Below are 25,163 nucleotides of genomic sequence, written 5' to 3'. Positions count from 1 at the left end.
CGGAGGACGGGATCTTGAGAAAACAAACAAGCTCACTCGCCTCCCGAGCAGCTTCCCGTGCCAGGCCATTCCTTAGAGCCTGGCGTATGCATGTAGGAAGTCAGAACAAGTTAGTTTAATTTCATCGTGTACAGTTTGCCTCCCTCGCACGGGCGGACGGTTCTCGAACCGGAGCGCATACGCCTTACCGACATGTTCCGGTGAAAGCTTGCCAACGGGAAGAAAAAACTCAGGGAGGAGGAGGAGGGTTTTGGGGCCGATCCGCTTCAGTGCTCGATGTGGCTGCCCGGGTCCACGAAGTTTGCTCGACAAGCTGCAGGAGAAATACATTATTTTATTATTATTAAATTCATTACCCCGAGGATAGGGCGGCAAGCACAGGAGGACGGACGGAGCGTCCGGCAGAAGGTGACTGCGGACGAGGGGGTTTTTGTTGCGTTGCGCATGAAAGCCTTCCCGTGAAAGGAAAGATAAATTGCCCGATAAGACGACGTCGCTCTTCCCGTGGGTCGTACAAGGAACCGGTGGCAGCATAAAAGATGTATGATGATGATAGTCGGGCAAACCGCCACCCAACCAAACACCACCCACAGCCGGGTGTGTCGTCGGTGTGTATGTGTGTGTGTTTGTTTATCGTGCCCCGGTGCCCTAGTGCCCGGTAGGGTGAGCCATGATACGGTCGATCCCCTCGAACGCTGTTGGTAAACTTTTCCGACAGGTTTGGGTAGTCTTGGTTCTAGCATTAACCGAATCCGATCTTGATCCGATCTGGATGTATTTCGTTGGTCTTGCAATTTGGCTAGCTTCACCCAAGCCACACACTGCTAGAGTTGGTTGTGCATGACGATGCATGCATGCATGTCGGCTTACACACAAATTAATTAAATGGAAAACATGAAACGAAATGCAGTTGATGGGACAGTCCAGTAGAAATTTGGACTTCTTAAATAATCTATTGGGGTTAGTCAACAGATGGCTCTTTGTATGTATGTCAAACATTCTGAAAAACCATGATTGATTTACTACTTTTTGCTAACTTGTTAAATATTTATAGAGTCAAATTAAATAGAGCATACCATACATATACATATCAATCTTTGTAGGTATACACAAGCATATAATATAATACCTTATTAATGTTATATCATTCGATTAATTAATTTTAACAGTTTCGTATTGTTCCCTTGTTTTTGTACTGTTTATTTAATTCAGTTTTTTTCCCCGTTTAAACATCTTAGTCGCCTATATCTAAAAGATTATCAAATGATTTGACCAACACTTTTCCTTTAGTTGATGATGACATGATATTTTACATGCAACAAGAATGTTACAAAATATTTATATATTTTTTAAACTAAAATTATTTCGTTTCCTTAAAATGTCTTATGTAAGTATTATTTTCCAAGCTTGGTAATGATTTTGAAAACTTTCCTTCCATTATGGCACACTAACTCGAGGCTTTCTCTCGGGGTGGCATGATTCCCTATGCCTTAGTAATCCGCCAGAATTATTTTCGTGAAGATACTTCTTAACGACACGGTCATGGTCATACGTGTAGACAGTAACTTTATGAATGCATGATTGCGTCGTACTTGTTTTCATCTTTCTCACATTACTTGTTTACTCTCTTTCTCGCTTTCCCATGTACTTCTTTCACAGTGTTAGTGATTTTCCAGGCGAATTCAAGGAGGGTGGCGACAGTTTCGATAATATAGGAGTTAATCTTTCCCACGGTTCAGGTAAGCTTTTCGAAGGGCCCCGGTTTTGGGATTCAACCCCGGCTTGGGGCCGGTTCGTTCAACTTTTTGATCCCCATAAACCGGCCGGCGTACACACGCGCAGCACGGCCCACGGTCAGCCTAAATTTCCTGTCCGTCCGTTCGGTTGTGATAATTTATAATTAAATTTTGATTTATTTTATGAGCCATTTCGTGCTCGCGCGCGCCATTTTCCATTCAAGTTCTTGTACACGCCAGGCAAGCAGGCACGAACGCACGGAACCCGGGGAGTTTACGGTGTTTTCCCACCGATGCGAGATGCCGTCGAGCGGAATGGTTTTCTAAAATTGTTTTTCTTCCTTTCATCTTCCCCCCGAAAACATCTACTACGCTGACCGAAAACCCATCGACCCTTCGACTGTCCGGAACGGTGCGGTGCGGTCCGCTGAACGAACGACACTGGATGGATCGGTTCCGCTGGCCGGTGGGAAACACCTTTTGGAAATAATTTCCGGAACCATCCGATCGCACCTTCGGTGTTCTTCATGTTGGGCGGGTGTACCTTTTTCATGCCCGACGCGACGACGAGCAGTCGAGGCGGAAAATATCATCCCGAAGCAATTATCACCGGAGGTGCTGTCCGCAATACAGGCGGTAAGATTTATTGCCCAACACATTAAGGATGCTGATAAGGATAATGAGGTGAGTAGTAGACGACAATTGTGCCCTTCGCCACGCCGGCAGGGCGTAGGTTAGGGCGTCTAGGCCGTGCAACGCACCGTGGCAACCCAAAAGAGTCGTCCCGGGTCCGGGTCGGCTATGTTGCTACAATATGCGTCCCATCCACGCACTGATGCCTTTCTGATATACTTTGCAAGGTGATAGTGTGTCAAGTGAAAAGTAAACATAATTACGCGCCACCGATTATCCGAGATTTGCGATAAGGAGTGGAAAAATACGGTGATTTATCGCGGGAAATAACTCACTGCACTGATTTACTACCATTTGAAGATTTATTTCCTTAATTTAGTTAAAAAACATCATCTATTCGCCTGCCCTTATCCACTCCATTGACGAACGGTCACATTTCATCTCAATTAGCTGCAGTCATGAGTTTCTGTACGAATTAGGTAAATGTCTGTCGATCACAGATAATCGTAATTTAAAAGCTGTGAATAATTCTATCCATTAGAATTACACTCGAACCGTGATTGAGTGTGGAATATGGTAATTGTGGGTGCTTACCTATGAACCTTTGAGGATCTAAAATCTGATTCAGAAATTTTCATTTTTAACCGTCATTCGCGGTCCATTCATCCGTTAATGGGGTGATTAATAATTTAACCGGACAATGATCAATGAAATATTGTAAAGTGCTGATTGTTGTTCATTAACTATCAACTGCTTTTAGCGATAGTTTGAATCCGTTGATGATGGTAAAAATACTTTTTAAGGATAGTTTTGTATTGTTTTTAGGCATGCTTTGTCTACGAGATTTAATATGGTCATTTGATTTGAAACATGGAAGAATAAGTATGTAATAAGTTTCTTTAATTGTTGAAGAAGAACGCGTGCGCGATTTGTATATATCACATATTTATAGTGAATCTAATTAAATAATGTTGCAAAAAGTTGGTGAAACACTCAGTCTGGATGCATGAAATTTGGATTTCATATGCACACTTTATTGTAGTGTTAAAAAGAAAAAAACATATTTGCAAATATTATATTGAAATTCTATTGACATTCTCTTAGCTAAAACTTATCTGTTACGGAGCGCTCAAAGTGTGCATTTTTTTCTCAGGCATTTTAAACATTAATTGCATCCAAGGGTTTATCGAAAGGGGTTTCTGGTTTCCTAGCGTTTACCAATCAATCTCGGTTTAATGCACCGATCAGTGTCATGCAACAGGAGTCGTGAAAAGTCCGCCCGAGTGCTAATTAATATCCATTCAATGCCGCTCGAGTGTAATGCATTATGCAGATTACAGTCCAATAGATTAATTGGTTTAGCTTAATACATGATTGCGTGGCGTGGCTCGAGGCTTGGCGAGGGGTTGAAGGGTTGGGGAGATTATTGGAGAGTTTGCTTCCGAGAAAGCACCTCACTTTGACGAGCGGTTACCGATGGTTTACACGGCATCTTTGTAAGCGAAACAGCACTTACCTGGGCGGTTTGTGCCGTACGCTGTGAACCCGTTGCGAAAGATGCTGTCAAAGCCATTAAATCCTCGATGCACGCCCGTCATGTGTACGGGCCCCCCTTCGCGTGCGATGCATTCGTTGATGCGGGAAGTGGAGTTTTCCTGCATTCGGTTCTGTACTTGAAGCAGCGGCAGCAGCGCTTATGTTACGGTGTCATAAACAAAACATCGTTTTACCTGCATCGCTTCCTTTTCTCCGTCGGAAAGGATGCACACTAAAAGATGATTGCAGCATCTGGTGTGGCAGATCAAAGCTAACCGAGTTGGAAGTACTTCGAGGGCCTTGCTGCGGCTGCAGGGTTGCAGAAACTCTTGATTTGATGGGAAAATAGTGTTTTGAAAAGCGTTAGAATGTATTCGTGAGCTCTGCTTTAATGGAAAACGGAATGAACGTGATTTGGTTATTAGAATCTTTTAAATATGCTTCATTGAAAATACATTGTACTGTAGATGTGCCATATTTGGCGTAGTTAAGGAAATTCTGCATAAAAAGTTGAATAACCAAATCAATGTTCGGTCAAATCATACAATTTTTTGCACAGTGCTAGCCTAACTACCATAAAATATAAGAAAAATAAGTGAGAAACTCTTAAATTGATATTTCTTTAAGTTTCAGAAACTCTTTGTGTGGCACATTATGTTCCTAACTTGGCGCATGGTTTTAGCAATGTTCTTTACTTGGCGCGATGTGTTCCTAACTTGGCGCACTTAAAATAAAATGGATGTAGTTCATCGAACTGAACAGCTTCATTCAAAATTCAACTTTTTTTTTTTATAAAACATAAACTATTTATTTTATAAATAGATAAGGTGTACAAACAAAATTTTCTTATACTCTATAATCACAAATACAGTGCACACTTAAGGACATTTACATCGATCGCAGCATCATTGTTTCCAATGATGTGGATGATGTAGTTTGCAAACAAACGAAGGACAACCTTCCGCTGCGCAATGCTTATCTTCCCAAGCACTGGGAATCGGAGACACTCGAAGGACGACTGACACCCTGGAGCTTCATTCCTGATGCACTGCTGCAGCAGGTCCCAGGCGGCAATAACGCGAGTGCAGGAGGTGAACATGTGTTCCAGGGTGTCACACTCAACACAGAACATGCAGGAAGCCGAAGACGTGCGTCCCATACGCATAAGCAGCTCTCCGTGCGGGATCTTGCCATTCGCGAGCAAATATAAGGTGGATCTTTGCTCCGCTGTTAGTTTGCTTCGGTGTATGTTGTTCCACACCTTTTTCCAGGTTGCCTTCGGATGGGACTGAATCTTGGCTGGGGGTAGTCTGTTCACTTGCAACCTGCGGAGGGCCTTGGTGGATAGCTGTTTTTTTACCGCCGATGGAGTGTACGCCAGTTGCTGGATAACACTGCGAAGGCACGGATACGTAGATGGTATCGGTGAAATATCTGGGGGGTTTCCCGCACACAAGATGTGTTGGGCTCCAAATGGGAGGCTTTGATGTTCTACAACATAGCGGTTTGTAAGTAGGGCTGCTGTCATCACGGCTGGGATGTGGAGGTTTAAGCCCCCACGGTCTCGTGGCAGGGCCAGCTGCTGGAGCGAGACACGTATACCCCCAGATCCGTTCCATAGGAGAGATCCGATCAAACTTGTTACCTTGGCTATGTCCATTGCGCGAGGGCCACAGACTGACGCAACAAACCATAGCTTAGGGAGCAAGAATGAGTTGAGCAGCGTTACCTTTTGCAGCAGGTTTAGATCTCTCACCCTGTGCAGCCATACCAACTGACGAAAGTGATTGATAACAGTATCCCAATTGTGGCCCGCTGTTTCCCGGATACTGTTAGAGAACAGAATTCCAAGTAAACGGAGCCGTTCTACGGTGTGCAGCCATGGCAGGTTGATTCTGTTCTCGGTTGTCACCATTCCGATGTCCAGAGCCGTGGTTTTAAGGACGTTTAACCTCGCTCCAGAAGTGACTCCAAAGGCCTCAATTTCTGCTCTCACCCGCTCGATTGTGGAAGGGGAAGTACTCACCACGGAGACGTCGTCAGCATACGCGTTGATCAGGTCGTCCTGATCGCAGCATATATCTTCGAGTCTCTTGATGAGGGGGTGAAGGTAGAGGATGAACAGGTGCATTGACAAGGGATCTCCTTGTCGCACGGAACGTTGGATGGGAAAGGCAGGTGATAGGGATCCATTTACAATGACACGGGACGAAGATTGCTCACCAATTTTCCTCAAAAGCCGCACTAGTGCGGGATTAAACCCTAATGAATCCATCGTTCCAAACAGGAAGCCCCTGTCAACACGGTCAAACGCCTGCGAGAGATCAAAAGAGACGAGTTTTGCACACTTCTTCTTCCGTTTAAGTTCGAATATTCTCTCCTTAACAGAGAGTACAGCCTGGAAGATATTGCAGGGTTTATTGCTACACTTCTGCGACGGTGAAATGATTTGCCACCTAGCAATAATCTTCTCGAGCCGCAGCTTCAGAATTCTGGAAAGCAGCTTGTAGTCAGTGTTAAGCAGAGAGATCGGACGGTACGAAGATAGTTTGCACCCATCTCCCTTTTTCCTCGCAAGCACTATGACCCCATCGACAAAGGCCGCCGGGAAACGACCGTTGAGAGCCTCGTTGAGAATCAATATGATTTCTCTCCAAATTATCCCAAACGTTCGCTGATAAAATTCAATCGGAATTCCATCCGGCCCAGGAGACTTTCGAGGTTTCGATTTTTCAATTGCATGAAGGACATCACCGTAGGTGATCTCATCCATGCAATCGTTGTTGATTTCGCAATCTTCGGGGATTACACGATGACAGGCAAAAGTATCGTCAACGTTTGTTGTCTCGTCGGTGTATAACTCCCTGTAGTACGTATGTATATAGTCTGTCAGTTGTTTAGGAGAGTCCAAAACAACGTTGTTGTCACACGTAAGTCTGGTGATCACGGTGCGCTCCCGCCTTCGTTTCTCAAGCTGAAAGGTGGAGAGGTTTTCCCCACACACCCTTGTTTCGTTAATCCGTGTAAAGTCCTCAGAGAAACGCCTCTGAAGGAGTAGCATTTCTCCTTTTATACGGTTGATGTTGACCAACTCGATCGGATTGGAAAGATACCGACCGTATGAGGACTCTAACTTCGCATAGAGAATGTTATGCTGCAAGCGGAACATGGAGTATTTTTCATTCGTTTTCCATCGGAAGAACGATTTTATTTTTGGTTTGGCGAAATGAATCCACCATTCCATCCAGGAGCCAAAGCTCCTTCGCTGTTTTGTCCAATAGTTCCACTTACATCTAAACTCCTCCAAGTTTTCGGCTGTCAAGATATGTGGCCGAAGTTGCCAGTATCCATTTTGCCGTAACCGAGGTATGTTTGGAAGGCAGATGCGCACCGTGAGCGCCTTATGGTCCGAGAAAGACAATACGTGCATGTCTGTTGCACGCAGTTGATCCTTCATGTCCTTAGAGACGTAGCAGCGATCGATGCGAGAGCCCGAACCACGTGTGATGTGAGAGAACTCTACAAAGTTTCCTTTGAGAGCCTCCCAGCTGTCACACAACTGCATACTGTCAACAAAGTTTTGCAAAGTGAGACTCGTATTCCCCATACCCGTCGCGTCCTTGGACTTCAGCACGCAGTTGAAGTCCCCTGCAAGGATGACCGGTCCCGGTGCATTCCGCAGGTAGTACGCCAACGAGCGGTTGAAAAAGAGTTCCCGCTCAGCTCTGTTTTGACTTCCCGAAGGAGCGTAAATGTTGCATAGCGTGGAAGAATTCTCAAGCCGGACGCAGATTAGTCGTGAGTCCAAGCTACGCTCGACGTGAGAAAATTTTAGGTTCACCCGCAAGGCGATCGCTGTACCTCTCCTTGTGTGGTCAATGTTTGTTACAACATTGTACCCAGGGAGCACTAAGTCTTTGACAGAAACTTCTTGTAGGAAGATTATGTCTGTGTCAAGAGTACGTATGAAAGTTCGTAGTGCATCTAGTTTGGTGGAATTGGATATCGCATTGATGTTTATCGTTGCGATCGTCACTGATGTCATCAACTCATCCATTTCCACCAAACTACTATGCGTCCACTTCCATTACCCCAGTCGGTTTCGCTGCCGTGGCATTGGTCTTTTTGGGAGGACGACCTGGCTTACGCTTGATCGGTTCCTCCCCAGACTTGCACGACACGTCGCTGTCCGTCTGTTCGTCCGTCTTTCTCTTACCTGCCACTGTTTGCCAGGAAAGGGATGAAGATGTAGCGGAAGGTGAAGGGACACGAGGGGCTTTGAACGTCGATGAGGTATCGGCGTCCACCTGAAGTCCGGCGTTGTCCATCTTGGTGCTGGTCGATGCTGCCGGTACGGTCAACGCACTTGCCCGGATGAAAGATGCTACTGCCGGGACGGTCCGTGTACTAGCCGCAACGCTAGTGGCCTGCATCGGGATGATCGTTGCTGGTGCGCCTATTGTCAGACTCGAAGCACCGGCCGGTGCGCTCGCCGCGACGGTCGATGTGCTCGCCGCGACGGTCGATGTGCTCGTCGGGACTGTCGGTGCGCGGACGGCCGGTGCGCTCTCCGGGACGGTCGATGCGGGCGCCGGGATGATCGGTGTGCTCGATGGGATGAGCATTGTGTTTGCCGGAACGGTCGGTGTGCTCACCGGGTCGGTCGGTGCACGGACGGTTTGTGTGCTCGCCCGGGGGACTGTTGCTGGAGCAGGGTTTTCGGTGCCATTCTGCACCGCTGAGGCATACGACAGCCTCTCGTTGACGCTCGTCTTCTGAGCCACCAGTTTCCTGCCTTGGGTGCAGGTCATCCCATGGTGTGCAGCAAGACGGCATGTTCGACACGTTTGCTGCTGTCCCCGGTATGTTATCAGCGTCTCTTCCCCTCCAATCGAGACGTATGACGGCACCGGCTTAGACAAGACCGCTGTGACGTAGCGGTATCCGTCAGGGATTCCGGCACATGGGTATGGCTTCGCCCATACTCCGGCTCGGATTGACCGGACTTCTCCGTAGCGAGCAAAGAAATCCGTAATGCATCTGTCCGTGATGTCCTCGGACAGGTCGTGGATTTTGATGACCACGGAATTGTCGACCATTGCGATCGGAATCGGGAATTTCTTCCCGTCGCATTCGAGAGAATGCTTGCCGTCGTTCTCCTCGACGGTTCTTAGAGCAAGGCTCTGGTCCTTCACTCGGATGTGAAGGAAGTGGGATGCCGGCTTCGTCCGGATTGATAGGATAGAAGAGCTGCTTAGACCCAGCTTGGTCATGGCGAGGGTTGTGGCCTCCATCAAGGACGGCCTTTTGGGGAGCTTCGAGAAATCCACCCGCAGGGTGCTTCTCGAAGCAGCCATGATGTGGCTTGCTCTTGCACGTTTTTTAACACTCTGCTCTGTAAAAAGTGCGTCCGATCGCAACGAGTCTCGGAGAGGAACTACTTAAAACAATAGAAACACTTTTCAACATCAATTTAAAAAACAATTTAGCTTTTTTTTGCAGCGGACTTTGGCTGCTCTCGTGAAAATAAAACTATCTCATCGCTAACTTTTATAATCTCATTCATCAAAGCCTTCTATGATTCAAAAATAGCTAGCAGTGCGAACAGTCATATTCTCCATGGTGAATAATTAGGAACACTGTGAGCCAAACTTGGCCCAAAATATTTTCGCTTCAAAATTAGTATAAAAATCTCAAAAAGCGCCGAATATAATCATGATTCATTGGAAATACTTATGTTTTAACAGTTTCTGATAAAAAAAATACCTAATAATTTTTCCTTTGCGGATAAATGATTGGAAACAGTTTCACCTTCTCCTTAGCAGCGTTGCTAACGCGGGTAAAAAATGGCGCACTTGTGGGATGGAATTTTTCATTTAATTAAATTTACATTCAATAACAAAAAATCAATAACATGTTTTGTTGCGGATATATAGTACAAACATGTACAAATATATGACTACATATTTTAGGCTGAAATAATTTGGAAATAGTCTAATATCGAAGAAAATATTAGAAAGTGCGCCAAGTTTGGACCCGCGCCAAGTATGGTGCTTCTACGGTACACTCGTTATATTAAAGTTGCAATTTTGATGGATATCAGTAAAACAAAATCTAGCTTGCGTTGTCTTAAAGAATAGAAAATTGCAAAAACAACTTTGTGAACAACACTATTTATTATAACCTAAGCTTCGATGCCCATCATAATTGTGCGGCAAAGTATGAGGCTTCGTCACACAAATGTCTCCTTAATATGCAGTTTTGTGGGCACCTCGGTTCCCTTCCAGCAGCCGGCACTCCGATGCTAGTGCAGTAAACAGCTTGGAAAACACTCGAACACACCAATCGGAGCATAAAGGGCAGTTTCCTGCGCTTCTGGTCGGGGCGTTGTTTGCGATGCTAACGAACTTTTCCTTTTCCCGGTGTCGGTACCGAACTGCATGAAATCAAATATCAACAAGCCATATGCACACGGTGAGTGCGCAAAGTCCCTTTCCGGTGTGTTTCCCTAACACCCGATCGGGGAAAACTCGAGCAGCGAGTGTCGGTGTCGGTCTCCGCCTGAAGTGCGGAGAGTGGTTCACTGTTCTTGATGCGGTACAGTTGTTATGTGCGGGCTTTGCCAGATGTTTCGTGGTTTCTGGATGGCTTTAGCTACAAAAGACTGGGCGTCTCCATTGTTGGGACAATGTGCAAAATTATTTATTTAATCTCGCTAACTCGATGCTGGGACACAATGTTAAAACAGCGTTAGCAAAGTTAATACATTTTTTATATGCTAATTGGGTTTGTACTTTCTGTTTTGAGTTACAAAAATTTACGAAATGCCTTTTACTGCAAAAATTTAGTAATGTGAACCTTTATTAAGCCGGTTTTATTATGCCAAGAGCAAAACAAAAAGGCCAACCGTAAAGCAAATGTTTTAATATTGCGTTTAAGTTTCAACCTCACAAATATTTTTTGATGAAAAAACGATTATAGCATAGCGTATTTCTTACCACCTCCATATTCCTTTCATGTATATTGAAAGGAGCTTTTTTAATATAACCAAGGCCGAACGAATATTAAATTAATTGATTCGTTAGAACCATTTTTTTCTCAACAATTTCTCTCCAACTGAGAGTGTATAAAAAATCATGGTTATTAATATTTCATTTATTTATTTATTTACCATACATTTCTTTGATCAAAAAGTCATCCGCATTGAATAATGTATAATTCAAACATTTGAAGCATACAGTCAGCCCTCTTACGAAGCGGTTTTCTCATTCCACATCAAAATAATAGCCATATATCAAGCTTGAAAATTTTAAAAAATATTAAAAATATCATATTTCTACTGGTAGCCATACTTTACCCGCTCTTATGACAATTTTCACATGATATGAATAAGCGGCTCATTGCAGCTAAGGCAAAAGTTGGTCTACAAACTGTTATCTGTTCGTAGATTTGGTTTTAATTTGCTGATATTGTGAAAAAATTGTCAAAAGCAATTCTTATTGGAAGCAGTTTGACTATTTGACTATTGTGTTTCTATAGCACAATTGCATTACCAAGATTTGGTTATACCTTTAGAGAGTTCAAAATCCACTGTTTGAAGAGAATGTTTAGGTATTAATTTTTCATCTTTGAGTGTGTTGTATTAAACCATTTTTGCTAAAAGACTAAAACTCGATTGATGCGAAAGCGAATTTCAGATAGAATTAAAAGTAATACTATAATGGACGTTCGGTATGGTCTTTTAGTCAGCTTGCGCTGTTCTATTGGTTATTTTATTGCAGTTTGCAAAAACATATTAAATATAGCAAATCTACACAGAATACATCATCAAACGTCGCAGGACTTGATGTTCCATCTACCGTATCTGCAAACCGTGCTACATTTACGTTCGATTTTCCGCTGACGAAGTACGATTGTCTCCCATTAGCTCCTCGCAACAGAAGGCACGGCACGGCACGGCAATCGGCACCGGATGTCGCGAATGGGCCCCAAATATGGGCTTTAAGGCACGCGTGGGACACATAAAGGCAACTTTCATCGCGCTCGCCGCAGCCGAAGGCGAAGGTCGCTGGCCACAGAGGCAGCGGTGGGGTGCGGAGATGGCTTGGAATTTAAAATAACATTATAAGAAAATGATGTAATCGAGCGGCCGGAGCGTCGGTGGAACTTTGGCCGCTTTCTTTACGCCACATGCGCATGTTTGCACAAGTCGGCAAACATAAACACAACCAGTGACAAGTGGATGGTGGTCGGGGGCGGAGGACACAAACACACACACACACATAAACTAGCGAGGATGTGAAATGGATGTAAGAGAAAAGTGAGGAACGGAGAGGGCGAACGCCGTTTGGAGGAATGTACACATGAGCACCATGACTTTTCTCAGGCTTTTCCTTTTCCTCCCCGGTTCCAGCTGGTTTTATGTTGCGGTCTTGAGCGTCGGCAGGCAAGAGTGGGGTTGAGTGGGTGGAATGTGGCGCTGGAAGTGTGCCGAGCCAAAACCAAAATCTGTATGTTTCCCGTCGTGCGCCCGAAGGAGCCCCACCCAAAACCCGTCCGGCTCGTGCCAACGTAACGTGTAACGTGGTGCTGGGTATGGGTCGGTGTGGGTGTGTCCTTGGTCGTCGCACCCCGCGGCTATCCGGGTCTCCAGCAGCTGGCTGGCCTTAGAGCCTTACCGCTCCAATCGGGTCGGACGCGGGGAAGTATTCTTTGAAGGATGTGATGCAGGAGAAATGCGAGAAATTCCTTTGATGTTTTTCGCTTCCAGCGCCAAGCGAACGGTGGGCGCAGTGTAACAGAGTACCCCACCTCTCCTCCCCCACCACCACCCCCAGCGATGGTCCTTCGGGGCGCGCAGTTCGGTTGGAAAATAGTTGTGCGCTGTCAGGATGCTGGGAGCTGTTTATTTATTTGCGCTGTTATTTTGTTTCTGCAGCTTGATTGCCAACATTGCGGCCGGAACCGACTAAACGGAACGTGCGTGCGTGTGTGTGTGGGGGGTTGGGAGGCGGGCGCATGCTGTGTGTTGATCAACTGCAGATAAGGAACAATCGGCTCCGGTCTTCGTTCGGCCGCACACTGTGTCGATGCGTATGTTTTCGCATGTGCGAAGAGTATTTTGATATGATTTACTCGTGAACTCCGGACCTGAGTGGCTCGGAGTGAAGTAGGAAAGGAAAGGTTGATCTCGGAGAAGGGGATGAATTTCAATGGTGTGGAAATTGCATGGGAAAAAAAGAACTGTAAGGGTTCATAATGCGGTCGTTCGACCATGGGAGGCATGCGTTCCATGGTCAGCAGGGAATATTCTCCACTTTTCCCATATTAAAGCTGGATGCAAATATCCGTTGCCTAGCAACAACATGGAACGGGATGAGTTCGGGACATCGGATGAACCTTTATTTTTAAATTATCACTTCCCGGAACCAAACTTTAATATCGGTACGAGTTTTTTTTTCTTTTTATTTTTACCGTTAAAGGGAAAGCTCCAAAAACGAACTTTTTACCGCGTTGCCAACGTATGGTGGAGGAGGACATTTATAGCACTTGGACTGGGGTTTTTTTTTTCCTGCCGGGTGTGCCAGCAAGTGGCCCGCCGACGGTGGCGTAATAAAAATTGAACACGACAGCGTTTATGAAGGCGAGCGTAACGTGCATTTAGAGCTGACGGGATTGAAGGTAAAATATTGCCTTTTGTGTTTTTTGACTCCTTTCTCTCTCTCTGTCCCTCCCTACAGGCAGGGGTCCGCATTGTACCGGAGGGTTTTATTTTCCGGCCAGCAGATAATATGCCCAATGTGTGTGTATGTGTGTGTGTGTGGTATCATTTCTTCGGTCGGTGAAGTTGCTGAACTCGGCTAACGCAAAACTCACCGTCCAGCGCACCATAACCGTTATCGTAAAGAACATCCATTTTGACAGGATTCAATATCTCGGAATTCTGCATGCTGCCCCAGCTCCACGGGCATGGGACGGGATTGCGGGGGTAAAAGTCATGGTGTGATGATTTTTAAAGATGCGAAGGCGTAAAACCAGGCCGGGATGAAATGGTTTAGCTGCGGGATGGCTGCGGCTAAAGAGTCAGCATTTTCTCAGCCCGTCCAGGGCAGTTCCGCCTCGGTTCGACGTCAGTCGCTCGTTCTTTTGGGGATTTTCACGCTTTCAGCGCTAACCGTTTGATTATGAATCCCACGAACCACGGGTGGGTGTGGCTGTAGGTAAATGAGCATCCCGGAGCATCCCCCCAGCGAGCACCGTTTCGCTCGGGATCGATTAAAGCCATAGCCATTATAATGTGCTCGGTGTGTTGGCTCGGTGGGCCAGCCCGGCGCGCAAGATGGTATAATTAAGGCGGAAAGGAAAATATTTGCTGCCCGCGCACCGCACCACATCCGCATCACCACACCCGGAACCGCGTGCACCGTGGTGGTGGTGGTGGTGGTGGCTACCATTCGCGAAATTGAAATTGGCCCAGCGCCGGGTGCTCGCGCGCCCCGTTGGCCAATTTGTCGAACGGAAATCGTTATTTGAAAGTGTTGAACGTAATGCTCGAGAAGGGCCTCGTAAAGCGATCGGGAAAGCGCGCCCGTTTCAGTTAAAAACCACGATCGAAGCGCAAAAGTGATGGCCGGAGGAACACACACACACACACACCCAAAGTCAGTGCGTGCCTGCGTACCGCCTGGCATATTTACAATAAACGTTTAGCTAAATTGTTCCACCCATCGTTAGCGGTCCAGCGCTGATGGAACCGTTTTGGGAAGGTTTCCATTGCAAGGCGAGGGGGGGGGGGGATGGGAAGATTTTACCGAAGCACAATCAAGGTGAATTGTTTCCGAAAACCGCCAAATCATCGCGTCAGGGACCACGGCGGAGAGAAAGTAACAATTAGGCTTCCGCTGTCAAACGGTGCCTCAGTTGACTATTTGAAAGTAAATAGTCTTTTATTAGTTATTTTTATTGTTGCTCAAACCGTTGTTTAGTGCTTTGTATGCAAACTAGTAAAACAGTAATGCCAAAATCGGCACTGATGATTTCCAATGTTTTTTCTTGGTACTTAACTACCATCTTTGCTAAACATTTATGATTTATGTTTCCCTAATAATTTTATAATTACATGGTTCAAATTAAAATGAGTTATATTTTTGCTAAAAAAAATATTATTATTATTATGTATTTTTTATGTTCGCGTTCTTATGCACCATACCTTATGTTCGCGTGTATTTATAACTTTTTCTACACTTTTTTAATATTGTGTTGTTTTTTTACTAAGCTTCCATTGAATGAAATTGGTTGTACGTGTATTCGTTTTGCCAAAAATAATTTCTAGAAAATTTTAACTTTACCTTGATTAGTTTCTAACATGAATAGAATTATAAATAACCTTGGCTAAGCAACCAGCAGCGATAGGAAGAATCTGTCTGTTAAATTTACGTTGACGAATTCATCTAGTTATGTACCATACGATAAGGTTATAAAACATTAAGTAATTATAAATCCAGCATTTCATTTTACTTAAAGGATTTGTTGAGGTAGCTGTTTTTCCACCGCGCAAATTAAAGATCATTATTGATCCATGGCAATTTTCAAATATTAATTGTTGCTTTACAAAATCGATGCTTTACAATAATACTAATAATTTATTGTAAATTTATTATACAAACTGGAAATCGTAGGAGAATAGTTAATTAACCATAAATCATTAAGTTTGGTTGTTTGATATTAAGATTACGTTAGCATAAGAGACCGCCAAAACCAGGGTTCTCTTAGATTGTTTTTTTATCAAAGTTTGTGAAATTGAATACTATGAGTTATATTATCAATCTGCTATAACGATCACCTAATCTTTGACAGTAAAAGAAAGTTTAGATTTTTATGTTTTGCTTGTTTATTGATCATATATCATTTAGCATTACATTTGGCAAATTTCTAATTTATATTATCAGACCATTTGTATATTAAAACATTCAATTGGACCAGCCCTGAGATCCGGTAGCTTAGAGTTGCTGTGTTTGAAAGGAAGAAGCAATTCACTTCTTTAATTCCCAGAAGGTTAATTTCATCACAACAAAGAATGCTGCAAGACGGTGGATGCGAAAACTTTTGCCGAATGCCACAACGAAAACCTGCGGTTAGTTGATGGGCAAAGAAGCTTGTTTGTTGAAATCATGATGACTTCTGTTTTTGCGCGTCCACGCTAACCAGAAAAAAAGCGTACAAAAACGAAGCAACCGTCTCTCGTACACGTTGCGGTATCTTGTGCCCTTGTCCCTGGTTGCACTGTGTACCAGCACGCTGTAACACGCGGACTGGCGGTTGGTCGGGGCTCATCCCAAACCGCAAGCCGGTTGAACGGTTGGAAAATGGAAATATTTCACCTCTCGGCTAAGTGCGAAAAAAGTGTGAACCCGGGCAAACGTGGCGGAAAAAAGAAAGCATCCCGCACCGTGCGGGATGAGGGAGAAATAAATGGCTCCGTTCTTCGCGCGCCGAAAGGGAAAACATGTGCGCTGCTCAGCCAGCAGAGGCCCTATCAGCACGGCTGATCGACATCGATATTTCACGCGGCAACGCTCCCTTCGGACCGGGGACCGTTTTGAAAAATGTTTGCGGCTGCGGCTTCGCAACAACCGACCACACTGGCGGTCCCTCCCCGATCGTTGCCGGAGGGGCTCGCTAACCACATGCTTCGAGAGGCACGTAAGCCGACAGACAAAAAAAAAAGGGCGCGAAGGAAAACAACACCACCGCACGGAGAAGAGCAGTTAAAATGATAAATAACAAATGGCTGCCGGGGGTTATCGGCTCGCGCGAGCCTTTGAGCCGTGCGTTCCGATCGTGCTCGACTCCCATCTTGGCAGGGTTGGGTGTTTTTCGCCTCCGCTGCGGACACCCCGACCCGGGCCTGGCTTAAGTAGACGCAGGGTCGGCAGAACCCCTTTTGGGTGCGCTGGGTGGGAAAATTGCTTCCTTCACTTGTCCGTGCCTCCCCGCAGCGGGGGTGCCGTGGGAGGCTTTTCAAAAGGGATGGCCCGTCGGTGGCAGTCCATTACAGCTCATTGAAAATTCCCTTCAGCTTTCGGTCGATTTGATCCCAAAGTACTATCTCATCGCATATGAACCGTGCGAAGCCCGGTCCGGTCCGACTCGGGCCGCTCCGTTCGCCCGGTGGACACGACTCTTAGACCTTTCATCTGCAGACGAAGCACAACAGCGGACGCCACACTCGCGCTAGCTGCGGCGGGTCGTGTGTATGTGTTTATGACGCACAATCGATTCGCTTCGGTGCGACCAAAGCCTGATCGCTGGTTGGCGTAGAACATCCGAGTGCTGGCATGGTGGCGGACCATTTCCCGGGTGTTTCTTTTTTCGCGACACGATGCCCTTACACCGTGCCACGCTTCAGGTTGGCGAAGGGTTGGCGTTCGATTTGAATGGGCTTGATGGATCATTGAGTAACGGGTGGAACGCTTCCTTTCGCATCTTTGCAAGTGTCGGACGCGGGTGTCGCTAATTGTTTGATTGACCGAAGTTTTCACATTCTCGCGCTTTGTGGGCGCCTTTCTCGGCAAGTGTTGTGAATTTAGCGCTGAGTTTAGCTTTTATGCGTTAGTTAACATTCATGCGTTTTCTTTGGTACGCGTTCTATTTTGAACCTTGTATCAACTCAACAGGAGTTTTGAATGTTAAAATTCACTATATATTTTTATGTATTTGGTGTGATTTCAAAAATTTTAAATATAAAAATCTTAATTTTTGGAACTTTAGTGTTATACGCATAGAGCTATAGATATAGTTTCCATAGAGCTAGAGCTATAGATATAGTATAGATATAGTATATTTTAATTCAATTTTCAATTAGAAGTAACTAGTGTTTAATTAAGCAACATTTATTTAAATGCCGTACTGTAGTATCACACTCAGTTTACTGTGGCTGTGTGATAATACAACAATGTTTCATGCAAAATCACTATTTGATATAAGATTTTATTGTTAAGATACAACTGGATCCTTCTTTAAAAAGTTTTGTTTTTGATTAAATTTTTTTTTCATCACACGTTCACCTGTTATGTGTAATGTCAACTTAAAGGTACGATTTGTTATGTTTTATTGACAAATATTTCATTCCCATCACTCAATTCTTGATATAATTCTGCATGTCTCTGCTTTTGAGCTACTCTATCTCTCTTTTTCGAACGATGTAAATTTCTTTAATACTAAAAATGATTATTTACCCATAAAAACAACTCCACCTCGACACCGGTGCTTCAATTGTACATGTAGAGTAAGGACAATCAAAATACTTCATATTATACAAGGCACTGATATTAGTATTGTATTGATCTGGTCCGATACTTTTCGGCACATAACAGATTACATATAAGCTTCTCTTCTATCGAAAGTTATTCGTGCTAAAACCTTACCTTTCGCTGGTTAATTTAATTTGCAAACCATTACGTTTTGCAAGTAAATTTGAAAAAGTGTTTTTTTAAATATTGAAACTCACATTCGCTATCCAATCACATGTTTCGATGTCAGTATTATTTAACACATTGTTATGTATCCTGGTGACACAGTAGCAAGGAGATCAAGTCCATTAGTGGTGTAATCATCATTCTCATCGTAATGCTTGTATAGAGCAAAGAACGAAATTTTAAGTGCTTTCTGTAATAGACTAGCTTAGCTCTAATATTCTTGTCGAACATACTTTCTAACTTGGGTTGGTGTTTGACAATCTGTAAACCTCTCGTTAGAAGATTTCAAATCACTGTTTTTGCTTGCTTCAAACCTGCGAGTAAATCACTATTTACGTTTGTTAAATCGGAACGCTTTTAATTGAACAATATTAAATGTACACGTCACCCCTCGCGTCAATATTTCAGCCAAACACAAAAGCGAAATGAATCCTTGTCAACATGCATAATTCCAGCCATTCTACAACACCTCCGATCGTGGTCCGCTCCCCGTCCTGTCAAACTGTTCGGCATTAAAGTTGTCGAAGGGCGCGAAATTAAAACCGTCTACATTCGAATGAATAATAAAGGCGGCTTTAAATGGGAATGGGATGATGTTAAATTGACTTAATGAAAATGATACCGAGCCCCGTTTTTCCCGAGCCCGAAGTTGGCGGGGCCCGCCCTTGGGGTGGGGTGGATGGAGTCGTCATCCGAAACAGCCTTGGCACTGTTTGACAAATATTTCGCCCAGTTTAGCTCGCTTTGTGTCGGTGCGTGCTTTTCGTTCGTTCGCTCGTTCGGTTTCGCCGGCACAGGGACACTCTTTGGAGGCCGTTATGATTGGCTACCATTAGCCGTTACGAAGCGGACACCAGATGACTGGCCATGATAAACGGATAAGATGGCTTCCCGTTGGTTAACAACGGGCCTAGGTAGAGCATAGCTTACCCCTCCGTTCGCTTTTTAACGTATCGAGGAACAAAAAAAAAAAAAGGAAAGAAAACACAACAAAGAGGAAACCCCAATGCTTGACTTCCGCCATTGTAGTATTGTGCGAAGGGCTTTAGGCGAGGATCCATGGTAGTATTCCGATGATAAATTCTACGAACTAGCGGAAAGCTTAGCCCCTGGAAGGGGCTATGTTTAACTCGATTCAAGTAAATGGCCGGCACTAATCGTTCGCCTGGCGAGGGTTGGAACGGGGTGGCGGAATAGAAAAGATTTTACCATTTTTTTCTAATCCCTCCACAACCCTCCCGAACTGGCCACCCAACGTAACAAAGTCGATGTTTCGGGAAACGGTTTCACCCTCTGTCTTTGGCCATCGCATGGAAAATGGACACCCGTCGGCGGGGTTTCGGGGTTTTGGGCGAATATTCGGAGGATGGAATGACTGTAATGATCATTAAAATTTAATCCCTTTACTTTTGGGCAAGCTTTTTCCCTTTTTCCACCTCCGTTTTGCACTCTCTTTCCTTCAACGTCTCGGTGTTTCTAGGTCGCACGGTGTATATTTTTCTACGGTGTTTTGTTCTTGGTGGTGCTTATCGTGAAAAAATAATAAAATAAACAGACACCACGTCGCTGTACGGTATAACCTCGATGTATTGGTAACTGTGTAGACCGTTTGCCATCGCTTTTCAGTGTGCCTTGACCAACCAGACCCAACTTTTGCAGCACGTGAAACCCCCCGTTGAAACTGCTTCCGAAGCGCTGACGAAACGACCGGAAAGCCCTAATTAAAGATGATGGGGCGTTTGAGTTCGTAAGTCACCGAACTAAATCCTCCAAACCTGACCAGGCTGGGTCAACCTAAGCCGGGGTGGGTCTGTATGTGACGTTTGCGGCCTCTTGGTCATCCTTTGGCTTGGATACCGGGTTTTTGCTGTTTCTGCGTGAAACTGTGCGTCTTGCCAGGTTACCGAAGTGCACCTTGTTTTTGTTCTTACAAACGCAGCACTTTTTGGGGGTCACTTTTGGACTTATAAAATCCTTTTTAGGGGGAGGTAAATTCAATCCCAACTTTGGCGTACGGAAGGATGCTTTTTTCACTACTATTTGGAGTGTGTGTTAAGTAACACCAACTTCAAGGGCTCTGAATAGTGATGACGGTTGGGATTTTTGCGTAATGCTAATGCGAATGCCACTGGTTTTAGCGCTAGGATAGGGTTTACGGATAAACATTTGATTTGGAATCATCCTTACCATTTGGACGTGCTGATAAAGACCGTTTAGCATACAATCCACATATTTATGAATTTAATTAATTTTAAATGTGAAATTTATTAGTTGTTAATTTCTTAAACAATTGTATATTTTCTTGCATCAGCTTAATACCTTTATTTTAATTGAAGATTTGTCATTTATATTCTGAATTGGTTCATCATTTTGTTTCAATAATAGAACTAGGCAAATATTACAATTTAAGATGCAAGAGATTTTCATGCCTCGTGCTAAATTCCATGATTAAATTCTTTTGTGTTACAGTCTACAAAATAAGCTTTCTGATAAAAGTGTTTAATTTAGAATCACAATTAATTCTAAAAAGAAAGATTATCTTCACGGTGTCTGAAGTTAAATGTAAAATTAAATTTGGTTTAATGGTAATGTGCGAATATATTAAAATTAATTGAATTTAAAACATTAATAAATTATGGAGTTATGGAGACATGATGTACCATATCTTATAGTTTACACTATAAGAAGTGTGATGAAATGTATCGCTGAAGCGAGATGTTGAGATATAACACTTTGATGGATTGACGTACAGGGTTTTTCAAATGATATCATAACAGCAACAGCATTATTTCTAACGGCAGCACATGATATTCCAACTGCATCAGTTGATTTTATAACGCGATCATGTTTATTATAACTTCATCAGTCGGCCGAGTAGCTTCTATCGATTATGATACCAATTAATGCTTCCAAGCATTCACCGGTTTAATCCGGTTGAATACATACTTGTCGAACTAATCGATTTTAACCTGCACATTCGCGTCCTTCTTATGCACCGATCGGGACCTATGCAAATTGCGTATTTCGCTCAACTATAATTATAATATCAACTGCTACGATTCTGATATCAACTGATAAAGTAATATAAACATGATCGCGTTATAATATCAACTGATGCAGTTGGAAATAATGCCGCTGTTGTTATAATATCATCTGAAGATCCCTGTATTATTCGTTAATTTGTATTTGAACATCCTTGAAAGATTCTAGTAAAAACCTGTACCTTGACGACTGGTCCCGTCCAATTTAAAGTGAGGTTCCTTTGGCCCTTCCTTTCGTTCTTTCGTCCCGCATTTATGCGTTTTGCGTGCCATCATTATAGCGCTATCAAGCGGTTCTTAGCGGTCCTTTGCTCGCGGCGTCTTCAAATCCTGCTCGAGTGCACTCTGCCTCGATGATGAATACATTTTCTAGTCGATTCTCCTTAATCGGGCCTTTTCAGTTCATCGAAACGATAAAGATTATTGCCGTTTATCGTCCCACGATCTTTCGGGCCCTTAAAAAAACCGGATCGTTCCCCCCGGTGTGCTCGTGTGGATGTCGAACGTCGTTAGCGGCCTGGTTGCGTTCTCGCGCTCGCCGATCGCCTGATTCTCGCTAGTTTGCCTTATGGACCATTTCGGCAAGGTGAAGCAGGGCGACGGATGAGATGGCTGGCGGCGCAAGGGTTTGCTGCAATTACAACGCCCGTTACCGAGCACGGAAACGATAAAGCAAGAAGAACCATCCTGTAGGGCGGACATTTTCCGGAGGATAATTAAATTTACTGAAAATAAATCCCGGGTGATTAACATAAAACGATGTGCGGCCGGCCTGCGTACAGCCATGTTGAGAACATCAAATGATAACGAACTCATGGTGGCGAGTGGCTGAAAGGTAGTGACCGGAGGGAGGGAGGACCCGGACTGGGGACAGAATGAGCGTGTTCCCCAGTCCGGGTCAAACGTCCCTCCCCTAGGTAGACGTGGCCCTAATGGGCGTGCTTCGGGCGCTCGGAGAATGTCTGATCTAATTTTTCCTTCAATACATTTTACCGTCCACCCCCGTCCGTCGGGGGGGAAGGGCACGCTAATCTATTGCAAAAAGAATAGCCGAAAAATGGTTGCCTAGTCGGGGATTCTCTTAATTTTCCCTCGACAACGACCCTCCGTTAAGGCCGGTCCGGACGGTACGGACAATATTTTCCGAGCCTCAAAAATGTACATTAATTATGTAAACACATTTTCGACCGAGTGACGTTCAAGATGGCACGAATAATATAATGCTTGGTAGGAGCAGACATGAATTTTCTTTCGCCTTGGCCAAGCTAGCGTTCTAGTGACGTGCTCGATAGCGCACTCCATGGGGTTGATTGTTTCGGGAAGGATAAACGGCTGGCAGCGATAGAACTGTACGATGAGCGCACACACATTGGACTAAAGCCCTTCAGACACCCACCGGGGATGGGCGTAAAGCCAACACGTTGATCCAGTCACATTTTATCTCCGTTTCGTGCATGCATTAGATCGCGGGTTTTCTCATTTAGCTCGACTCAGGGGAGCTTCCAGATGTCAGTAACGTTTGTACCGGTGTTTCTGAGGGGGATGAAAAAAAAAATATACCGAAGAAAAGTGCCCAGTGGAAAGCGGTGTGCCATAGCCGGTGTGCTTATTCGAGTCGAGTTTAGTGTCATGTGGCATTCGGAGTTTCTTTTCCTCATACGAAACATTATTTGAGAAACTTATACGTCATCTTTCCAGGAACGATGTTTCAGATCATCAATCAATGTGGGGAAAATTAAATTCTGGGTCTCAGTTTCACTTTGATGTGACGATTTGATGCCTTTTTTCTCCATGGCTCGTTGTTCGTTCAGCTGTTAAGTAAATTTATTTTTAATAAAATGTGTGATAAATATCCACCTCTGTTTGTACTTTGTTTCTTTAAAGTCGTAATACTTTGTACTTTACTTTGACTTGTATCATACAAAATTTCTTGACTAACTTTGCCATCTGTTTTCCTACCCACTTAGACACTTTCATTATTTGCCTTTCAATCTTCGTAACGGTTGTTGATTTCAAATTGTTCGGTTTTCAATTCTCCGAAATAATTTTCCTTCAAACCACGCTACGCGAACGACTGGCAATCAACATCAATTTGCGACAACGCTGACTTCATTCATCTTCGTTTATCCAATGGTCTCGGTTGTAATGAACGCCCCCAAGCCGCTTCACGGATCAACGGAAACCGGGCGTGACTCGTGGCGGAGCACGAGAAAATTAAAACAATATCAGAGTATTCATTCAATTTTCCGAAGAATTATATGCATATTAATCAATCATGTCTGTTGCCACATGCACAGCACCAGACGCATTTCGTTTCGCTGGACTATGTGGCGTTTGTTTTTTTTTTTTAAATTATATTTTGGACCGAGTCCTGCGAAATGATGCCTTCGTTCCCCGGTTTTCCAGCGGTTGCAGTCGACACAGTTTCGCGCGGTCATATCTGCCGGCCATGGTATGGTGCCTTTCCCCCGAATGTACCCGAAATGCGCTGCGTGGAATAAAAGATTATGTTACGCGAGAAAAACGCTTCGCTCGGGGATGAAGTTGATTTATTTTCAGTGGACCGTAATGGCGGTCACCGCTTCAAATTGGCATCAAATGAACCGTCGCGCTGAGAAGGATTGGATTCACGAGCGTAGGGAAATTATTCTGTCGACTGGCACCAACTGGGAAAGTTGGGCCATTTCCTACCAACCAGGCGACCAGTTATTTATTCCTGTGATTTAATTTAGCACCGCGCAAAGTTGATGACATACTGCGGGAGAACTCGAAAGAAAGCTACAATTACACCCTTCTGTTTCTTCCACAGATTGTCGAAGATTGGAAATTCGTGTCGATGGTGCTGGATCGGTTCTTTCTGTGGGTGTTTACCATTTCCTGCATTTTCGGCACGTTCGGCATCATCTTCCAGAGTCCTTCGCTGTACGATACGCGAGCACCGGTCGATCAGCAGCTGAGCGAAATACCGCTGCGTAAGAACAACTTTATGCTGCCGCCGGATATCGTACGCATCACGCTAGATTAAGCGGAAGGAGGTCTCCTCTCAACGGATGGAGATTGTCGCACGATAAAAAGTGGGGCATTTTTTTAAAACGGCAAACGGGAAGAAACAACCACCACGTGTAAGCCACTGCTTCATGGAGCATAATATGCACGCACGGAAAACGTTCAAGCAAAAGTTCATCGTACGACGACGCGCACGTGGCTATGCCCAACTATGATAAAGTTTTTGAATCGTACACTACATTTATACTACTGAAATTACTACGAATACGAGCAGCGAATCGACAGCATTTCCTAATAGAAAAATAACAATTACGACAAAGTTAGCAAATAAAGTCAACTGTTTGTACTGGGTTTAACCAATGTTATTCGTAGTGTTTTGCTTTCCACTCTTGTATCACTGCTAAGGTATTACGTAGGTTGCCTTTTAAGTTTCGGGATTTGAAAAAACTATTGATGCAATCTACCAACTAACAATTTTATCGTAAAGTTTGACGTTTTTGAGGTTATACATACTCAGAACGTTTTGACATACGAGCGCTATTTGTGTTGTTAAAAAAATGTTAAAAGTGTCAATGTCCGCCAAATTGTGGAATTGGGTCGTGGACATTTTGTGCGATTATTTTTTGCAACTTTCGACGTGAGTTGACACAGCAGTAGTGCATGAATGAACTTAATTCAACTTTTGGTGATGAAGCTCCATCAATGATTAGTATTTATCGATGGTTTGGAAAATT

The 25,163-nt window shown here is 44.2% G+C and overlaps 1 protein-coding gene across 1 annotated transcript in view; it reads left to right on the top strand.

The window, feature by feature from the left end:
* Window positions 1–24,746, top strand: part of LOC131259593 (acetylcholine receptor subunit beta-like 2) — a 30,890-nt gene extending 6,144 nt beyond the window's left edge. Inside the window, exons 7-9 of the mRNA XM_058261126.1 lie at window positions 1,660–1,739; window positions 2,311–2,420; window positions 24,233–24,746. Coding sequence (XP_058117109.1) covers window positions 1,660–1,739; window positions 2,311–2,420; window positions 24,233–24,448 — 406 coding nt within the window. The 3' untranslated portion in view covers window positions 24,449–24,746. The remainder of the gene's footprint in view (window positions 1–1,659; window positions 1,740–2,310; window positions 2,421–24,232) is intronic.
* Window positions 24,747–25,163: the final 417 nt, after the last annotated feature.

Source organism: Anopheles coustani, chromosome 3 (genome assembly GCF_943734705.1).
Source record: "Anopheles coustani chromosome 3, idAnoCousDA_361_x.2, whole genome shotgun sequence".
In the NCBI taxonomy this organism is placed as follows: Eukaryota; Metazoa; Arthropoda; class Insecta; order Diptera; family Culicidae; genus Anopheles; species Anopheles coustani.
The sequence above is the reverse complement of the archived record's forward strand: the minus strand, read 5'-3'. Positions and strand labels throughout refer to the sequence as shown.